Source organism: Ambystoma mexicanum, chromosome 9 (assembly GCF_040938575.1).
Source record: "Ambystoma mexicanum isolate Mex_15411 chromosome 9, UKY_AmexF1_1, whole genome shotgun sequence".
Lineage (NCBI taxonomy): Eukaryota > Metazoa > Chordata > Amphibia > Caudata > Ambystomatidae > Ambystoma > Ambystoma mexicanum.
In genome coordinates this window covers 1,072,958,148-1,072,979,538 of record NC_090931.1, presented here as the reverse complement: position 1 = coordinate 1,072,979,538, position 21,391 = coordinate 1,072,958,148, and the positions used below count along the sequence as shown (strand labels likewise).

The 21,391-nt window shown below is 47.2% G+C and overlaps 1 protein-coding gene across 13 annotated transcripts in view; it reads left to right on the top strand.

The window, feature by feature from the left end:
* The window catches only part of PKP4 (plakophilin 4), a 1,672,883-nt gene that overhangs the window by 1,547,466 nt on the left and 104,026 nt on the right, over window positions 1-21,391 (top strand). For all 13 annotated transcript variants that reach the window (XM_069616385.1, XM_069616390.1, XM_069616392.1 and 10 more), the window contains one exon: window positions 12,953-13,148. In XM_069616385.1, coding sequence (XP_069472486.1) covers window positions 12,953-13,148 — 196 coding nt within the window. The remainder of the gene's footprint in view (window positions 1-12,952; window positions 13,149-21,391) is intronic.

Here is a 21,391-nt window from a genome sequence, read left to right as displayed (position 1 = left end):
TCAAAGACCTTCTCACACACTTGTTTGGGTAGCCTAGTTGGATCAGGTTGTGACTTAAAGTAGACGCCTCAGACAAGAATACATCTCTATTACTACTATTCGGTTTAAGCCTCAAAAATTGGCCAAATGCTAATTTGTCTCTCAGAGCCTTAGGATGGAAACTATCGTTCCTGAGAAGCGAATTGTGGTCAGTGGCCTTGTGGAATGGTTTTAGCGCGAGTCGATGGGTGGACGGGTTAGAGATAATTGTGAGATTTAAAAAATCTATCTGTTCCCTATGGTTGTTCATTGTAAACTTCTTCAGAAAGGGTTTAACCCCATTCAGCCATTGAAAGAAAGGCAATAGGGTTATTTCATCACCATGCCACACCAGTAGCACGTCATTGATGTATCTCCTCCACACCGTTGTGTTGTTTGAAGATGTTATTTTCGCTATAGACACTCATATACTCAACAAAGTCTACATATAGATTTGCCAGTGAAGGGGCCACAGCTGACCCCATAGTATTCCCCCATTGCAATGACAATCGGCCATCAAGAGCTCTGGTATCCGAGGTTCTTCGTCATGGGGGAGGGCCGGGTGGGGTGGGGAGGACACACTAACTCCTCCAGTGAAATCAAAACATATCCCCGGTAGTTGTCTCCTCCCATGTGATCCTTCCACATATTGCCACCCCCAGGGTCAGTGTTAGGTTTCTTTTCCTAAAGGCCTACTGGCAGGAAGACTTAAGCTATCCCAGAGGTTTATAGATCCCCAACTCTTAGTATCAGTCTGTACTAGCTCAGGACCTTTGTAGAGTGACAGAGCAGTCAGGCTCATTTTAAGAGGATGATGTGAGCTGTAGGTAAGTACACTGAATCCTAGACGGGCACAGCAAAGAAGCACTTAAACTTAATTATATAAAAAGTATATATTTATTATATTTACACCAGAATCTCTTTAAATACCTCAGATGTTTATACTAGAACACTTTAAAAATACTTGATGATACACTTCAAAGGGCACTTTCACTTTTGTGTTTGTTCACGATTACATTTGAAGCAACGTTAAAAAGAGAAAAGACAATGTTATCGTCTTATCGGTTACTGCGCAATCATGCGGTAGGTATTCAACGGTTTATACAGTAATGCATTTACTCTGCAAACACATAAAGTAAAGTCACTTAAAGTGTGGACAATGGTTAGTTTAACATAAGCTTAGTCCAAGGTTCTAGAGACAGTTTCTTTGCCTAGTAAGTCCTTGAAGTCCAAAAACACAACCCTATCTAAAGGCAGTTAGGAGAGGATTTGAAGTCTTGAGAAGCAGCAAATTACGAAGAGTTCCTGTGAATTTCTTCGAGTTTCTAGTGTTAATGAAGCAGCAAGCAAGTGAATAACTAACAAGGTAGACCTTAAAACAGACTCGAAGGGGACACAAGCAGCAGCTTGGATCTGAGGTAAGAGGGGGTTGCCCTAGAACCCTCTACTTGCATCGGTAAGCAATACCTTTTTCCCCACAGTACCTTAGAAGAAAATGTTTGTGCTTAATGCTCTGCGATGTTGCAGCTCTGAACCAGACCTCTGTATTCCTTGGTCTGATGACTTGAAGGCAGGACACTGGCTGGGATCTCCTGGCAGCAGTCTTGAGGGAGGACCTATAGCACGACTTTCAGCAACTTCTGGGGTCACTGCAGTTTTGTCACCCTTTTTTGTTTAAATCAAACCTTTTACACATTCCAAAATATGGTAAAGTCAACTGTTTAAAATACATTTCAAAAGATTACATACAAAGAATGTTTTTAAATAGCTACAATAAATAGACAACATCAAAAATATAGGACTGCTAGCAAATCCACCCTCCTAGTTTCTTAATTTCTTTCCACAAATAGTACACAGTAAAGTTTGTGACCAGATTCTCTGCCATAAAAATATAAGACCAAAATTGATTAGTGTGAATAAAATCCAGTTTGCCCCCATGCACCATAGGCCCTTTCATGTAAAGTGATCAGCTGATTGCAATTGGTAAGTAGGTTAATGTTAAAGGTATTTATATAGCGCACCGTCACCAATGTAGTTGGTCTCCAGTGGCTCAGGCGGATCTGTAAACAATCTTAAGTGGATGAAGAGGGCGTAGCAAAGTGCCTCAGGGTTTCAACTTCTATGTTACACAATCTACACAAACAATCCTCATATGGAATATTATTCCACACACCCAATTTGTCAATGTTGGAAGTTGATTGAACCTTAAAAGCATTATAAAACGTCAAGTATCCTAGTTTTGTACGTTTTTTAATGTATGTACAGAGAATATCCACAGGATGGGATTGTCTAGAATATTCTGCATATCTAGACTTCTTAGATAAATGGGCACATCTTGCATTCCTGTCCCAAATGGCAGCTTTTCTTTTTATTTCTTTAAACTTGCTAGCCAAGTTATTGACGTTGCACGTACAGCCAATATTTTCCAGGAAACTATCAATTCCCTTCCTCCAGTCTTTTAATGCAGCAAAACTTTAAAAGACACCCTATTGATTCAGAAAGTGAGCATATAAAGATTGCGTTTTGTCGTGGCTTATTAGAATTTTGATGTAAAAATTACATGTCAAAATTATTTTCCTTGTTAAGGAAATGATACCCATTTCACCACAGATAGCTTCCACCAGTACAGATTGTGGAAGATCTAGTGCCTTCTGCATATTTTCCCCTCTAAATTACTCAGCCAATTCGTTTATTTCGGGGAGTATATCTCGAGGCTGTAAAGTATAGCTGGAACCACACACCGCTTATATAGTTGTGACAGACATTCTATAGAGTGCCCTTCAGTTTTATGGAGGAAAGATTTTATTGCTTTACACTTAATGGACACTATCTGTGATGGATTTGGAAAAGTCTCCCTATTCATATTATTTGTGACAAGAGAGCCCAAAAACACATAGCTCGATACGTCCTCCATTTTCTTCCCTTGTAAAGACCAACAATATTTTTTATATTTCATCTATTAGACTTTATCGCCATGATCTTAGTTTGTGAAAGATTAATGATCAGGCCATTTTCTAAAGATAATTTGTCTAATGCCTTTAGACCACCCTGTAGCCCCAATGCAGTTTGATCAAAAATGACTATCTGCATATGAAAGCCAAGCCACGTGGCATTGCGCAATGCGTGGAGGGTTATTGTTACAGGTCTGTAGTGAATTTCAAAAGTCCGCCAGATAAATATTGAAAAAAGTGAGGGCTAGGGTACAACCTTGTTTTAATCCATGGTTAACATTAATATCCTCACTTAAGTCACCTTCCTGGTCAATTCAATATGTACATTATTATTTGAATATAGTGCTTTGATAAAATACAGGATCTGTTTATGCACTGTCCCCACTCTCGTTTTCCCCCATAACATTTGGCGATTAACTGTGTCAAACGCTTTGATAAAATCATTAAAACAGATATAAAGTACACATTCCTATCCAACAAGGTGCTGCAAATAAAATACATTAAAATCCATACGTTTGTAGTAGTGTTAAAACCGTTTCTAAAACCTAATTGTTGCATACTAAAAATCTTCTCTTGCTCTATCCATATGTTAATATATCGTAAACGTAATTTACAGAAAATCCCAGAATGATATAAGAAGGGCTAACCAAGAACAACCACGCTAGAAATGGTGAAAAAAGAAGGGAGGCTCCCAGTTAGTACTGGGGTGCCCCTATTGTGCACTACCAAGGCTATGAACATAACCTGCGGTATAGAAAATATACAAGTTGGTTGAACACTTTCACTGACACCAGTCATAAGTAGATGATTGTCTTTGTGGCTAAAAAAGTCACAGGAGCAGAGAGAAGGGGGCTACTAGGTATCCCTTTGGAATTACACTGAAGGTGGTGTGTGCGCCAATCTCTCAGGCTGTAGAGTTTTGCAAGAGATACTAAGTAAGAACTGTTACATGAGGATATAGAAAAAGAATTTTAAGAGGACCCCAATGGTCCATAAGGACATTGTGCTGCAGTTGTAAAAACACAGATGCCTTTCAGAGCTATGGAGCAGACAGACTCTATAGTACAGGTAGAGTACAAAGAATAGAGTTCCCTTCATTAAGGATTGAAAGAAAAAGTCCAGCAAAAAGTGCTGGGGGGTCTCACTAGGAGAGAGGGGATGAAGCATAAAAATGATAAATCTCCCGAACAGTCAGGATCAGGTAGCGGCTCCTGTCACATGGGAGGTCACCGCCGGGTAATCTGTGATGACTCCACTGGAATTCATCACAGCACCCTGAGACATGCTTTGCCCACTTGCCTTTACATTGTACACAGATGGCCATCCTTTTTTAATGCTAAACAAGGATCCCAACTTTTAATGAAGGACTTGGTTTACTCTGTTTTAGATGTACATCTCAATTCTTTCGAAACAATTCTGTAATTTGCTCATTAGCTTCTTTTTTGGTCGTAATACTTATAAGGACACTTCTCCAACAGTAATGCTGTACGCTTCAAAGGAGCAATGAACATTAGCACATTTTACCTACACATGTTTAATTATGATTAGGTGAAAGAATACCATTTCTATTTCTTATAATTGGAATGGTGTGCATATCTTAACTAGAAAATATACAGATGGGAGCAGAGCCAGCCACAGGTCAAGATGACTGCAGTTATTCTATCTCCTGGAGACTCCCTTCTCTGGGCTGCTTAGCTGCGCAACGTTTGGCCTGGGAGGGAGTTCATATGCATTTGCACAAGACACTGCAGCATTCCGTTCAAGCAGTTTCTCTGTGACCACTGCAGCTCTTTCTTTGTGCCATGTATCCCAATTTCCCTTTTATACAATGTCGTGGTCCATGAATGTGTCACAGTAGAACAGTCAGCAGCTTCTAAAAGATTCACTTTGCACTTTGAGAGCTTGTGGTACGCCTGGTTAATTCCTCAAAAGGGATATCTGAAAAACGACTGAAGCCAACGGGCGCTGCATGCACTATTGGTTCGAACGTCGACGGAGGCCCTCGAAGGATATCGACACAGCGGCATCACGTACAGCGCCCTCTGGCGAGAATTTATTTCCGAAGCAGCAAAGCTGGCGAAATGAAATATCATGGATGAATACGTGGGAGGAACATCCAGCCGAAAGAACGTTTCCAGGTGGTAAGTAACTTGTTCTTACCAAGAATCAAAGATCACTAACCGGAGTCAACCATGGGGTGCGCGGATGTCAGCAGCCTGAGCATGAAGCTCTCCATTCACCGGGTCTAAAGGGGATCAGAGCCCCACCGCCCCAAACGAAAACACCATAGCGGCATCTGTGAGAGCACCCAGGACACACTCCTAAGAAGTTTGGAGTGCAAAGGCCCCCTCGAAGGCGAGATATGGCACAAATTTGACAGCCCAGGAAAGTGGGAGGAGGGAAGGCCAGTGATTGGGGTGGGGGGGTGGGTTGCGGCCCCGAGGGAGATGCAGAAAAAGATACCTGACAGGAGGAGCAAGGCCCACGGTAAGCACAGAGGTTGGTTGACTGGACCTAACCCCTGCCGCAGAGCGGATGAAGCGGCCCAGCACCCCATACCCCCCTCCCCCCACAGGCTGATGGAGGAGAACTCTTGCGGGGCCCACACCTGGGGAAGCCCAATCCCGCCCCCTGTGGACTAGGGGGGGGGGGGATGTCGAATCGGCGGAGCAGAGTAAAAAGTCCCCACGGAAGTGGGGACCACGTGGTGACACTAGAGAAGGCCAGCGAGAGTTATGGGGCCCCAGCTCTGGGGCGTGTGCCCGCCTCCCGGATACCTCTCACCACCACCACCGCAGAACTGGCAGAGGCACTAGATCACTCTAACCCTCCCCCCAAACCATCCCAGGGAGTTGAGGGATCCAGGGGCTCCTGCAGGGCCTGACCCTGAAGTGGCCAGCCCCCCCCCAGGAAGCAGCGGGGGAGGCCACAGGCGCCAGTGGAGAGCAAAGGAAGAGATTCCAGGGAACCCAGAGCCACATGGGGATGCTAGAGGAGACCAACTGGAGGTGAGAACCTCCAATTCAGGGGTGTGTGCGCGCCTGTCTCCTGGACACCCCACTACTCCTGGCTCACTAGGATCTGTACCTTAGGAAGGGCGGAATAGCTGCGCACCAGAAGGAGGGCCACAGACAATGTGCTGAAGAGTGCTGTCCCCTCCCCTCTCCTGCCCCAGGAGGGGCCCAGCACAGCACACCCAAGTTGAAGATGGCGAGGAGGCAAGTGAGGGAAAGAGGGCTCGGCTGCCGGTGAGCATTATTTCCCACAACAAGTCACTCAAGAGACCCACTTACTGGCTCGACTACCCATGGGATGTAAGGGGCCTCTTGTAGAATATACTTGGAAGCAGGTCATCCCACTGCAGTGGCCCCCTTGCCCCAGACAAGGGGGAACACGCCTGGCAGTGAGGGAAATCACATGGATGTGAGAGCTAGCTGGCTTTGAGTACACATGGAGGGAGAACTGGGGAGAGACAGCGCACCGCACCGCCATGGTGACTGCGGGGGAAGAATCGATGGCAACAAAAAAGACCTTGAGGCATTAATGGAGGAGATCCATAGTATGCGGGCCGACATCGGTGGAAGGGTCTACCAAAAACTCAGAGAATCGACAAGATGTATGATAGACTCAAAGAAGTGGACCACAACCAATCCTCTCGGGATGCCTTGGAGATTCAAATGGCCACGAGAATTTCAGAAATGGAAAGGAGTGAGGGGGAGATCACATTGAAAATGGATGACTTCGAGAATAGGCGGAACAATCGGAGGCCCTTTGGGATCCCAGACAAGGAGGGGGAGACGGATGTACTTGCGGAAAATCCTCCACAAAGTCACTAAGCTCATTTTCGAGGATGACCCCATCGATGAAGCCAAAATTGAAAGGCTCCATAGGGCCGTAGAACCAGCACAGGGGTCACAGATAGGTGCTTGCCCTATTTCATAATTACCCGGATAAGCACAAGATCTTTGGGAAAGTGAGGAAGAAGGGCCTGCTGATTTACGTAATCGCCACAGTAATGATTTTCCAAGACCTGTTCTCGCTTACGCTCGCAAGGAGAAGTCTGTGTTCATCCCTAACAAGGTGGATGAATGAGAAGGGAATCGGATATAGTTTGGTTTTCCCATTTTCCATAGCCTTTGAAGTAGATGAAACTAAATGCAAACTGTCCAACGGGGAGGAGTTATGGAGGGCCACACGGGAGTTAGTAGGTGACACCCTAAGCCTACAGGGGTCCAAGGAGCAGGTCGGGCGGGCGAACCAATGGCATATCAAGGGACCCAAAAGATAAACGGAAGTTCAGGAAGTTGAACACGTCCCCGATAGCAGACACCTGATGGCATTAGATGCATCTTTTTCTTGAAGGACATCGGTGGGTTGGGGAAGGGGGGGATATGCTTGGTTAGGTGTAGACGTGCAGAGTGGGATTTGTCTGGTACGAAATGCCTCGAAACAATCCATCAGGTATCGGGTGGCCATTGCATCTGGGGAGATTGAAGGGAAGAGGTTATGGGTTGTTAAACGAAGGTGGGGGGGCTCTGAGAAAAAGGGGTCTGATGAACTGGGACCTGTGTGAAGGGGTCTAGCTGGTGATTTGGTTTCACCCTAGTGATAACTGGGATGAGGCGGGTGCCGCTCGGAGTGTGGGGAGGAGAGAGGGGACAAATGGGGGCGAGGGGGACACTGGTACCAGGGACCTTGCTTAGTTTTGTTTTATTTCCCGGTTACATAGCTCAAGTTGGCACGTCTTGGGCACTATTAGAAAGGTGTGTTTTACATTCGCCACGATTTATGCACCCAAGTAGAGACAACTGAGATTCTTGAAGAATATCCTCCCTAAAATAATGGTGGAGAGCTAGGGACACCTCATCATTGGAGGTGACTTCAATATATGGACGGATGTGAACTGGGACAGGCAGGGGGATGCAGGGCGGGGCACAGGAAGTGTCGAGACCCGGCCATGGGGAGAGCCAGGTGGCTCTTGAACCAGATGGGCTTTGGGACGTGTGGTGCTACTTTCAGCCAGGACAGAGAGGATGCACCTTTTACTCTCCACCCCACAGAACATTTACCAGAATAGACTGTGTATGTTTCAAGGGGTCTGTGGGAGGAGGCTCTGAATGCAGAGATTCGCCTGACTTCCTAACAGTCAGGATCATGATATGGCGACCGTGGACCAGGGTTAGGTGAGCATGAACCCAGGCGGTCCAAATGGAGATGCAACGAATCTCTATGGAAGGACTCAGTGTTCCGACAGGAGATGGCTAGGGAAATGGAGGAGTTCTTCATTGCTAACCACACAAGGGGGTGGACATAAGGACGGTGTGGGAAGCGGGGAAAGCAACCTGGAGGGGGGTTTTGATTAGGGAAGGGGCGCGGAAGACAAGGGAACGGGGACTGATTGTGAATAGGCTGCGGGATGAGACAAAAAACACAGGGATAAAAGAGCGCAGGCACAAGGAGAGGGGAGGCAGGAGAGTGTTAAGGAGGGTAGGCGAAAACAGGATCAACTGCAGCTCCTTGAGGAAGGGAAGATAATACGTAACCTGCAATTCCTTAAACTAAAATTCTATGAGAAAGGGGATAATGCGGACGCGCTCCTGGCAGCCAGATTAAGAGGGCGGATAGATGGGTGCTAGAAATGGAGGGCGGGGTGAGGTAAAATGGACATCCATGGAGGGGATCCAGGAGGCATTTGCCTCCTTCTATGAGACACTTTATACATCAGACCCTACCCCTGGAGCTGAAGGAATTAGAGTAGTTGGTGAATACTCCCCTGCCCAAACTGAAGGGAGATGAAGCAGCCATGCTGGAAGCCCCCATAACAGCAGAAGAAATTCGGAAGGCGGTGGGGAGACTGCCATTGGGGAAAACCCTGGGAGACGATGGGTTCACCGCAGGATTTTACAAAACCTTTCTCATTGTCTTATTACCATTTATGACTGTTTACCGACGTGATGAAGATGGGTAAAACCCAGAGTCTTTCTCGAGGGCATTCATCTTGGTGATACCGAAGGAGGGGGGTGACCCCAGAGGTTCAGAAGGCCAGCCTAGTTTCTTGGAACAGGGTAACCTCTGGACAAGCCAGACCAATTAGGGTAGCTATGGCAGGCATTCAATACTAGGTCTCAGGAGGGGTGAGGGTGACTGACGGACCTCAATGAGCACACAAAGCAAGGACACTTACAAATTACTCCAGACAGGTGGTATATCAAAAATATACACATTTATTACAAGGCCTTTGCAACATAGACCATAGCAAAAGAATCACAGTAACACAAGTAAACCAACACAACACGATCAATACAATGTATATACAAGACCATTGGGGTCTAAAGGGGTTAACTGCACGAAATATGTCGACAACCTAGATGGAAATCAAACAGACAGTGCAGATAGTCTTTTAGGCCCCTTCGACATCGATTCTACACTGAACTACGAGGCAGTCCAAACCCCAAGAAGAGAGGAGCTGTGGGCAAAATAGGGTCTCTTCAGGGGGTCTCTAGCAGCTCGGGAAGGTGGATGAGGTGATGAAGAACAAGTTCCCACTATTTAGGGAGGGCCTCCACTTGAAGGCAGAGGTAGTTCCAGAGTGTGGGATGGAGTCGCTAGTTCACACTAGCAGTGGAAAGGAGAGGGGCCCCCACGCGCCACTCATTCGTTAAAAGGGCCCTTGGCACCAGGGGCCACTGGCTAGTGTTGTAAGTACTCACCAGTCCCAGGCTCACTTGGACCCAAACTTCTCCCGTTCAGTCCACTCGGGTTGCAGGTTTGAATGCAGCAAAAAGGACGTCTTTGCGGCTTTCAGTTCCTGAGATACAACAATGATTCCCAAACGGGACAGTGGCGATTCCTCCGCTCTTGGTGACTGAATCGACCCAGTTTCACTGCAGCAGGCTTCAGGGGCAAGAGGGTCACAAATGCAGCGTACTTGCAAAAGACGTTCCTGCGGCAGGGCAACACGGTAACCGTGTTTACTCCAGTCCTGGTGCCCTAGTCTCACTTCAGACCTGGTAATGCCAAGTGTATGAAATTCGGTGTGCGGGTGCCGGCGACAGAGCTAGCAGTATACCTAGTTTCGAGGGCCTCCCTCGAAACGACAGCGGAGACAGAGCAAAGGTCCTGCGTAAGCTGGTCAGCCCACTGGTTGGCCCAGGGACACTTCTGAGAAAGCTTACTTGCAGGTTTTGATTAAGGTGCCGAGAATAGTTGGTCCCACTATTCCATTGGGTGGAAGCGTCTTCGCAGACCTTTTAGGATGACCAGATGCATAGGGGTCCCACGGGACGACAGCAGGCTCAAGGTGCCAAACCTTCCAGTGGGTCACCAGCGGTTCCTCGGCTTCGTAGTTGCAGGATACTTGGATCCTATCCTTTGTTCAGTGAGAACTCAGGAGATCGACATGGTAGGGGTGTTTTTGGCCCCCTCTTATCCAAAGTTCCCTTCGCGCCAAGGGACCCAATGGGAGATCTGCTCACAAACACACACTCCATACGTGGACCAATCACGGACCACAGTGGTCCCAGTCATTGAGGGCACTCCAGACTCTCTGGCACCCAGGATGTGTATTGGACTGAGACGTTCCAGCCCACATCCTGGAGGCACACACAAGGCATGCAGAAGCCAGCAAAAGCTTTGGGTTTTGCGGGAAAGTGCATGACCAAATAAGGACTGACCCGGGTCGACTCGACCTGGGGAAAGTGAAGGGGCAAGATGGCCAAAGGACCGGACAAAGAACCTCGTGGCATGGCATTTTTGAGCCAGGCCACCTATTCGTGCACAACGCGGTTAACACAGTTAACATGGCAGGAAATGGTTAAAAAGAATGCAAAAAGATAGCTGGCACCAGTCCTGTCCATGACACACCTGCACGGTTCATAAAGTCTGGGAGTATCTAGGGCCTTTGGAAAATGACTAGAGATCCAAGTGTGCTGTATGGTAAGATATATTGCACACTGGTTACATGTTGCACAAAAGTTGCAACATGGGAAAAGGACTAAGGGAAACAGTCTCCCAGTACTGACTGTCTTAAGGGCATGTCAGTTTCCCCATAAAAAGTGAGCGAAAGCACAGAGGAATGCAGTTGAAGGCTGTGCTTCTCTGGCAAAGTCAGGAAATGGTGTCTAAACGGAAGCAAAAAGGTCTGGGAGTGTACACATGGAGGGAAAATTACATACAATTATGACCTCTTTCCTAACACATCGCCCGATCTCCCTCCTAAATATCTATACCAAAATATACACCCGGGTGCTGGCGGCGAGACTTGAGGGCTACATGCTGTGTTTAAACCATCCGGATTAGGTTGGCTTTATCAAGGGCAGACACAAGGAGGAAGACTTTGCTACTGATGCACAGCCCACAGAGGGGCTGGGGAGCCCGCTCTTGTCTCGGTCGATTCCAAGAAAGCCATTGATCGGATGCTCGTCAAATATGGTATAGGCGGGCAGCTTTCTCTGCAGGAGAATGGCATTGTACATCTCCCCATGGTCTTGTTTAACGGTGAATGGGGGATACTCCCAATGGTTTAACCTGGGTAAGGGGAATTAGGCAGGGTTGTTCTCTCGCCCCATTGTTGTACTCGCTCTCTTTGGAACCCCTTGCCCTGAGGATTAGGGAGGAAAACCGAGTGGAGGGAATTTGTGTGTGGGGGAGGGAATGCAAACTTGCTCTATATGTAGACGACATGCTGCTGCACATAGTGAACCTTCCGACATCCATTCCGATTGCGGTTTAACGGATAATCATACGGCACACTCGCCCGACTGAAGATCAATAAGTCCAAATCGATCCTCTTCCCACTGTACAGGGATAGAGAGGGTGACACAGGAAGATTTGCACCTCTGGGTTGCAGGTTAGTTGGGGGATGTTCAGATACCTGGGTATCAATCGTACCAGAGACATGGGGGAACTCTTTGAGGTCAATTTCACCCCACTGAAGTCCACAATTGAACTGGACCTGATGACGTGGAGTAAGTTTACAGTATCATGGTTGCGGTGACTTAACATGATAAAAAGGGTTATCCTCCCAAGACCTTTGTATCCATTTCAGATGCTCCCTATCTGCATCCCAGATTCCTTTGTCTGGGAGATGAAGCTTTCCCCATCAAGATTCTAGTGGCAGGGGAAGAAGGCCAGGATGGCATTGGAGGTACTCGTGCTTCCCAAGGGAAAAGGTGGGGTGGGTTTACTGGATGTGAAACGGTACTACAAGGCGGTTCAAAATGGGGTTCTGATAGCACACCTTGGGGCCCAGGGGGACCTCCAATGGATCACATTGGACAACAGTCACATGCGACCAGCTATGGTAGGGGAATGGTCATGAGTACCAAGAGACAGAATTTGCTGGTCCATGATGTTCCAAATGTATATTTTCTGTAAGACTTTGTTATATATTGCCCCTATCCACAAGATAGGCCTCAGTCTGACCGTGCACTGCGATAATTTAGCATTTACTTTCCACTGGCCTGTAATACAGCTTCTAACTCGCTTACCTTTGTTCTCGGTGCTTTAGAGAGATCATGAAAGGGAGGACCACAGAGAAACACAAGTATTGAATATTATCATGTCTTGCTACCTTTATTTGCAGCACTGTTAAATTTCCTCACAAATGGTGCGAAAATAAGTGACAGTTGGGTCTTTGACGTTTACTACTCTTGATAAAGGAACCAATGTTATATTGTTGAAAGCTCACTTGTTACCTGCTAAAGTATATTGTGTTAGAGTAGTTTGTAAATCTTAGGAGTCTTAAGTTTCTTCCTGGTATAGACGATAAGTAACACTTATAACAAAGTGGTGGGATGAATGGCTGGAAAAATAGCTATTCAAACGATTGCCGATTGTGTATCCTCTGACATTCCATTTTCTAAATTGTACATAGTTGTTGAGCTCCGTCCCTCTATGTGAAGCTAATTAATGTTACTCCATTTTAGATTGTGCTTGAATGACTAATCTCTTTTGCCCTTATTGTAATTCACTGAATGTTGCAGGCAAATATGCAATGCGAGACTTGGTGAATCGTCTTCCAGGAGGGAATGGTACAAGCATTTTGTCCGATGACACAGTTGCTGCAATTTGTTGTGCATTGCATGAGGTCACCAATAAAAACATGGAGAATGCCAAAGCACTTGCTGACACTGGAGGAATAGAAAAACTGGTCAATATAACAAAAGGAAAAGGGGACAGGCAAGTATGACCTTAAATGCACAGGATAAAAGGTTTCTCCACTACTTGATTCATAGAAGGATTAACTGTCAACATTTAGCATTGAAAAATGAAATGGTATTGCATTCTTGTCCTACTTTTGATCGGCAATAAGTCTCCCACCTCTGTTTACAACCTGTTCATTGGCATTTATTTATTTTACACTACAGTGCTTGTAATTGACATTTGGAATTTGGTACCACATATGCAGTGCTCCATTACCATGCACTGCTTCTTGGCAAGCCACCTCCCACCCATTTATTTTGTTTTTTCCTCCTTCATTGAGACACCTAAAAGAAAAAAGTGTGCACCTCTATAAAGCACGCCACATTGTTGCACTAAACACAAACTTCACATGCACAAGACTTAGTTCACATCTGTTATCCTCCAGTGTTGCCACAAAATTTCAAAAGATACATAGTGCCATACCATGCTTTCTTTAAGCTAATATACATTTGTACAAGCTTCATGACCAGAGCTTTGGTAGTGTCTGGGCAAGGCATTGTAAAAAGGAGGCAGCATTCCGAGCTGCGCTCAAACTTGTCTACCAGTGCGCTCTGCTTTATTTTTAATTTTTTTAAAAAAAAATGTTTAAACCTGCAAACCGCTATGACCTAAAATGGTCTACAAATTTCACTGATTGAAATGTCTGACTTTGTCAATCTCCTTAAAAACAGAGTATGAACAGTTTAAATTAGGGGTCCATTAGAAAGAGTTTTCTACATGTGTTTTCTTAAATGCAAAGGGGACCCACTTCCAGGTTGTGATTCTACACAGCCATTCCAGAGCACTTAACATTAGTGCAGATCTATGCTCAACATTCAAAACATTGAAAGACTTAAAAGGATTTTTGAAAACAAAGAAGGGAAAAAACTAAATGAATCCCAAACCACATTGGCAACATGAGGGGACTACAAGAACCATGTTCTAAAGAGGAAAACCTACTAAAAGGAAGTTTGGGCTCACTGAAAAGGTGAACCACAATCCCTAAACCTTTAATATTGGTATTAGTTCACAAAATGAAGTATGAGTTTTGATGGGTAGTCAATGACTGAAGTACACTAAGAAGTTTACACTGTGGTTCTTTTTTAACGAACACATTTGTTTTATTGTGTTTGCTGTATTTAACCTTTCACAAATAAAATCACCTTCATACAGTTGCATTAAATAATAAACAAAATAAAATAAAGATCAGAATAAATACGTATATTTGTTATTGTCATTTAATTATTAATGCTGAAATGTCATGAATTAATCGTACCCCTGCTATGGTTAACACTGATTCCCTACCCGCACCCACCCTATGCCACAAGACTCAGTTACAAGAGTCACCCTTATATAAGAAGGGTGTACAGTGCTTAAAGCACAAATCAAAAGTGCCTGTGCATTCCTGAAATATGTTTCCAGGTTTCCTTGGTACTTGACTTGAAATGACTTCAAATGGACTGAGGTTTGCCCCTTTCCAAATACCAATCATTTCTCATATTGGCAGAATGTTTAAGCGTAACCTCATAAGTGTATTTTTAAATCCAACACTGGGGAACTTAATCTGGTCAAATTCAAGAACATTGTGCTTTTTCTCGAAGTGCCAAATCGCTGTAGAATGAATAATTACCTAACTTGCTCTTGGTAGACACCTGGACCAAATCCCACTATCTGTATTTTATTCTTATTGGATTGAGGGTAATTTCCTCCTTGGTAACAGATAATTGAGAAAGGATACGATCACAATCCCCAACACACTAATTTGTGCTTCATTTGCAGCTGTTTGGATGATACAGTTCAAATTCTCCTACATAGAAAATTTGTAATATAGCAATAATTAATTCCATTGAGCTCGAGCTTGGAGGGAGATCAAACCGAGCTTGTACCTAGAGGATGAAATTGAGTCACTAGTTGGCAGGCATAGCATCTTACTCCAGGTTTGTGCCTGTTTCCTAAGACCAGGTACCACTTTGCTGTTGTAATATTTCAAACGAGGACTTGAGGGCAGTTGACAGAAGTTTACATTGATACCTTTCATCTGGATGGCATATACAAGTGTTTTGAGCTTCATTGAAGCATATAATGAAATTGAATTCGTTCCATTTGGGTTTCCAATTTTGATAGCTTATCTGCCATGTCACTTCTAACTTGCTGTCATCTATCCTCCAGTCTGTGGAGAATGCCAAGACCTGGAAAATCTTATGATTTTTGTTTTTTTCTTATTTAGTTACAATTTGTTTGTGGCAATGTAACTGGAGAATGATAAACACTGGAGGCCGATGGGTGTTTTGTCAATAAGTATTTATATATTATTTATTCATATACAGGAGGAACAAAGATCTTTTGATCACAAAAGAACATACAATAGATAAGAAATCAGACTTAATGGAAAGCAGTGAGCGTCTTACAATGGGGTGAGTTTGAGGGACATTCTGACCAGGTTGTGAAGGGGAGTAAATGGAACAGTCACATAAGTTGACATACATAGATTAAGGACAACCAACATTGGACGTTTTGAAGTGCAGGTAGGCCGTTTAGCCGGCTGTGCTCTGAGTGTGACCATGATGGGTGCAGTGCTAAAGGGGCAGGCTTAGTAAGTGAGGGAAAAATGTTAGCAGGCAGATGAGAGGTAGGTTAAGAGGGTAACTTGGAGGCGAGGAGGTAGGCTTTTAGTTTGGTTTTGAACACATCCGCATGGACTGTTTCTCGGAGGTCCAGTGGCAGAGAATTTCATGAAATTGGAGCTGGAAGAGAGAGCAGAAGTGAGAGGAAGCACAGGGAGTGAGGGGAGCTACAAGGGTAGTCGAGGAGGCATAGCGGAGATTACGAGAAGGCTTGTAGAGTTGGATAGAGGAAGATAGATTCACTGGTGCCTTACCATGGATAGATTTGTGAAATTTAAATCGGACCCTGTTTTGCATCATCAGCCATCCAGCTGTGCGACGGTACGAGGAAGTAGGTGGGAAGTGAAGGAGTTCAGAGTGTCCTGGTAGTGAAGTTAATGATCTTGTTGAGAGGGCAAAACACATAGTTGGGGAGACCAAAGAGGATGCTGGCATAGCAGTCCAGGTTAAAGAGAACAAGAGTGGTTAAGAGATGCTCGACAGTGTTGAAAGGAAGGAGTTGCCTGATTTTCCTAGTATTTAGGTGGTTGAGGCAAGCTGTTCCAGTTTTGGAGATGAAAGTAGAGCAGGTGCAAGAGGGGTCATAGAATACGCTGAGGTTTCTAGTGGAAGAGTAGGGGATAGTGTCATGCGAGAACGGGATAGGCAGAGGAAGAGATGAGTGCTTTTGGCAGGGAAGAAGGTTGTACATTTTGATGGAGATCATAGAGTTTCACATTAGCGTATGCAAGACACCGTAATTCAATTTTCCCAAGTTCAGTGGGAAGCTGTGAACGCCAGCAAGTTTGTGGCCCAGGTCAGAGATCCAGGTTAAATGGGCAGGGTGCTAAAGGGATACTGACATTGGCAGCTATGCTGTTAATAGCCCAAAGATGGAAGAGTTCCGATGTCCCCATGCTCCAAGACTGGCTGCGGAAAATTTGGGAACTTGTGGCCCTAGAATGGGCAACATACGCTACGGACAATAAGATCCAGAACTTCGCCGTAGAGTGGGGGGAATTAATGACTTTCCTTAAGGATGACTTTAGGGTGATGTGCTGTCCGCAGCGCCTGAAACTGCTAGAACTGCAATGAACCAGGGGGGGGGGGGGTGAGCCTGGACCGCTTGATATTGTCTACGAAGGGATGGTCCGATGCCTCGGGGGAAGGGGGGGGGGAATCCTACCCACTAACCCTGCTGAAAACCATATATAATCAATTCTCGACTGAGACCCGTGGACACCCGATATGAAAGTGTGGCCTTCCTCCTCCCCCTTCAGCTCCCTCCACGAGTCCCTTAAGCCCATCTTTTCGAGGGGATTGGGTCCTCCGACGTATTCCATATCTATGACATGTAATCGCCACAGCTGTGCTGCTTCGGAAACTTTTTTCGGCGTCTGTGTCCTGCGTCGATGCGCCGTCGTCGAGGACCTCCTCCGACTTCATCCGATGTGATAAGTAGGATGCACGACGCCCGTAGCCTCAGTTTCGTTTTTTCCGCGAACGTGTTGCTTCGTGATTCTCGGTTCACGCCTCGACTCTTTGGAGTTCTGTTCTTCTCGGTTCTTCGAACCTGTTCGTTTTGTGAAAATCCTTCGTGTGAAGATGTCTTCTACTTCGTCTTCGACCTCGCGTCCGGGTTTCAAGAAGTGCGGGGAGTGTGGGTCCAAGATGTCGGTGACGGACTCGCACGACGCCTGCCTCTAGTGCCTCGGGGAGGCCCACGACACGGATAACTGTATCGACTGCCAGTCGCTCACGTCCAAAGCCTTACGCGAACGTAAGAAGAAGTTGTCGGTAGGTCGGGTGTCCAAGCCCAGGAAGTCGAAGTCTGCGGGGCTTTCGACGGATGATTCGAGGGGTGACTCTCTGCGTCATCGTCGGAAGTCTCGTGGGTCTCCTTCTAGGAGTCGGTCTCGCCACTCCTCGGCCTCTTCGAGGCATTCTCGGAAGCGCCGACACCGGTCGTCTTCCAGGTCCTCTTCGGAGGACTCTGCCCGGCACGTCGCTTACCCCACCAGCCGTGCGACGCCGGAGGAATGGGCTTCCTTCGGGAAGAAAATGCTGCCGATTCTTGAGTCGCAGGGTACTATGCCGTCCGCGCCCCCGAGTGGGGTCGGTCGTGAGAGGTCGAGAGACACCGCTCGCAAGAGTGGTCGGCACGGGTCACGGGAGAGGTCCCGTTCGGACAAGGAGACTCGTTCTCGACGTACCCGTTCCAGGTCCCGGTCCTCGATGCGTTCGAGACCGCGTGCACCTGTGAGGTCTTCGAGGAAGACATCGACGTCTGAGGCGTCGAGGGCGTCGACAGGCTTTCTCGAGGCTCCGGCTCCGAGGACGTCGTTGAAGCCGTCGACGCTCTATTCTATCTTTCAGGTCATTTGGAGCATACACCACTACTATCGTGTAGAGGGCCTCCTGATACTTCCCCTTTACCACCATGTACCTACCCTCCCTGTCCCTTATTACCTCCAACTCTAAAACCAACTGTATTTCTGATAACTAGCGCAATCCCTTTCGATTTGCTTTGACTGGAAGCGTGCAGGATCTGGTCAAAACCCCGAAGCCTCAACTTCCCCTGATCTTTATATAACTGGTGCGTTTCCTGCAGCCTCATGATGTCCGGCTCCTCCTTCCTAATAAAGAGCTCCAACTTTTTCCTCTTGAGAGGGGTATTCAGACCCCTCACATTATGAGTTACCCACTTGAGGGCGAACTCCCCATTAAGAAATCCCTAGTCCTACCGCCCTTCCCTATGTTAATTATCATATCGCCCCAGTTCCGATGCCTCCTCCCCCCTCCCTCCTACCCCCTGATCCCCCACCACCCCAACATAGACGATTCGCTCTCGTCCACTTATCCCGCCTAACCCAGGCATTCCCGCCCTTACCGTTCCCAAAATGTTTGCCCCCCCATCATCCCCGCAGCCCCAAAGCTACCAACTTCGGCCCACCACCCCTTCCTGTTCATCTTCATGTCTGAGGCTCGTTTAGGTCTTCTTCGCTTCTTCACTAAGCGATACTTCCCGCTGTGTTCCTCCCTCCGTTGTACTCTTCTTCCTTTTCTCTCCCACCATTTTCCACGCCCACGGTCTTGGCCTGGCCCGGTTGCCTGGACCTTGGGTGTCCGAGCCCGAGGGGTTATCCGCCGTCTCGATGTGAAGCAAATCCATCCCCTCCTGAACCAAGGTTATCCTTTTCTGGCGCCCCTCCCATTCGAAGACCAGGCCAAATGGAAAAGTCCATCTATACCGAATATCCTTCTCGTTCAGCACCTTAAGCACTGGGCCCATCTGTCTCCTCTTAATAAGAGTGCTGGCGGCCAGGTCCTGGATAAGCGCAATCTGCTGCCCTTTATACAAGATGGGTTCCCTCTTTCTCGCCTCTCTGAGAACCGTTTCCTTCTGTGCGTATCTGGTAAAGGCCACCAATACGTCACGAGGCCTTGCCATCTGCCCTTTGACCAACCGCCCAGTTCTGTGGACTCTCTCTAACTCAATCGTCTGAGTTTTCCTCTCCCAGAATCTCTGCAAAGATCTCCTGAACAGTCCTTTTCAAGTCTTTATCAGATATGGATTCCGGTAACATTTTAACCCGAATATTGATCCTTCTGGTGCTGTTTTCCATATCCTCCATCTGGATCTCCAAGTTCCGAGTCGCTGTATCCAGTCATTCGATAGCTTCGCTATTGTCCATAGTTTCTTTGTCCACCTCCTTGAAGGCCCTTTTCAAGGACATCCGTCCGCTCTCCTAGCTGCCGCATCTCCTGCCTGATCTCCCCCAGCGCTTCATTCAAGTCAGCCCGCATAATCTGGACCTGCTCTCTAAACGTCTTGGCCAAATTGGACTGCAGGGCATGCAGTTCCCCTAGGAATTCCTGCCTTGAAAGGGGAGATGAATCGTTCGAGTGTCCAGGGAGCGCCCCCTCACCAGCGTCTCCCTGGCCGCCCCCAATTCCGTCTTTCGAAGACTGTGCGGGCCACATAGCCTGGAGGGTGCCCAAGTTATCACCTTGGGGCTGGGTCAGCTTATTCCCTTTCCCTTTAAGTTTCGCAGCCATCCTCCCAGCCATGATCCTCCACTCTTCCTACTCCGAGCCTCGTGATTACTACTTTGGAGGGCACACTTTTACCCCCTCCTGTTGAGTTTCAACAGGCACAAGGAGAGGTCCTGCCGCTTTCCCTTTACTCTTCTGCCAGTACGCACCAAAGCTGGGGGGGGGGCGCCTCTCCTTACTTGCCCCCCTTGGCCTCACCAAGTAAGCTGCACCGTGTTCCTGATCAAGGAGCTGCAAGGCTCCCCATCTATCACAGACCGACCCCTCGCCCCTCAATGTTTTGGAGTCAGCCTCACTTTCTTCTCCTCAATCCTGTGAAGGTCAGCAATGGAAATTTCCCCTATCCACCGGTGCAAACGTGTCCAAAATCGCCTCCCCTTTCTCAATCCTAGGCAGGGGTGTGAAGGGAGCGCTCTGCGATCCTAGCCGACTCAACTGGCTCCTCCTGCAGGGTGCCCGCAATCCTTTAAATGCCCCTCACTGCTCGTCCAGTCCTCTGTTCACTGGTGCATCCCCCGCCGAGCCAAGCAAATGCTGAGTGTTATTCTTGGGCCCCCTCCTCACCTTCGTCCCGCGCGGGACAGCCGTCTCCCCTACCGCTCCTGGACCGGCAGATTCCACCCCACTCCCGGCTTCCTCCTCCAGCCGCGGTTCTTCGCAGGCGAGACGCCGGCGCTGCCTCCTCCTCCTTCCCGAGGCACAGCCGCGCTGCAGCGTGCCTCACAGCCCGCAGGCAGCGCCGCCTCGGAGACCACAGCTAGAGCGTCGCGCCTCCGCCGGACAAACGGGAGAATATCACCCCGTTGCTGGCCGGGTATCCGCCGGCCCTTTCGCCACTCCTGGCTTCCACGCGGCTCCGGTGACCGCTGGCCCACGCGCCTCAGGCCGATGCGCTGCTCGACGAACGGGCAAAATTCTTTCTTTGCTCTGGGTCTCGCCCTTTGGCGCTCAGCTTTTCCCGACAGAGCGCATCTTCTTCCGGGCCGTTTTGTCCCGTTTTTGATAGATATGTGGGGTGGTGGGCACCCTATATCTCACGGGGGACCGGAGAGTGCCGTCAGCACACCTACTCCGTGCTGGTGGCCATCTTGGAATCCGAAAGCAGTTTTTTTATGATCCTTTTTTTTGTTCTGCACCGCCTGATAGAATGAATGAATGTAATTTTCAAAATTGTATGTCAGTTGGTTATGTGCGACAAGAAATATAGCAGTACTATCTACTATAAACGTATTCAAAGTAGGTGGCATGAAAAATCAACGCTTATCCACTTGATTAAAGTCCTACTTTATTAAATTTTCCAGACCAACATTTTATCAGATTAGATCTTTCATGGAGGCTGTTAGGCCTGTTTTTCTGATGTCTAAGTAAAACCATTCAACTGAGACAGTACAAGACTAGTTTTGGTATAAGGCTGTAACACCCGAGTTCATGGTAGTATGGACAGAGCAGCCAGTCTTATCTTAGGAGGGAGAGAGGGCTGTAGAATCCGTACAAAGAATTTGTATTTTATGTATGGTCCAAAGAAACACTTACACATTATGTATTTTGAAAATAAAGGGTTTACTTTATATACAAGCAGAC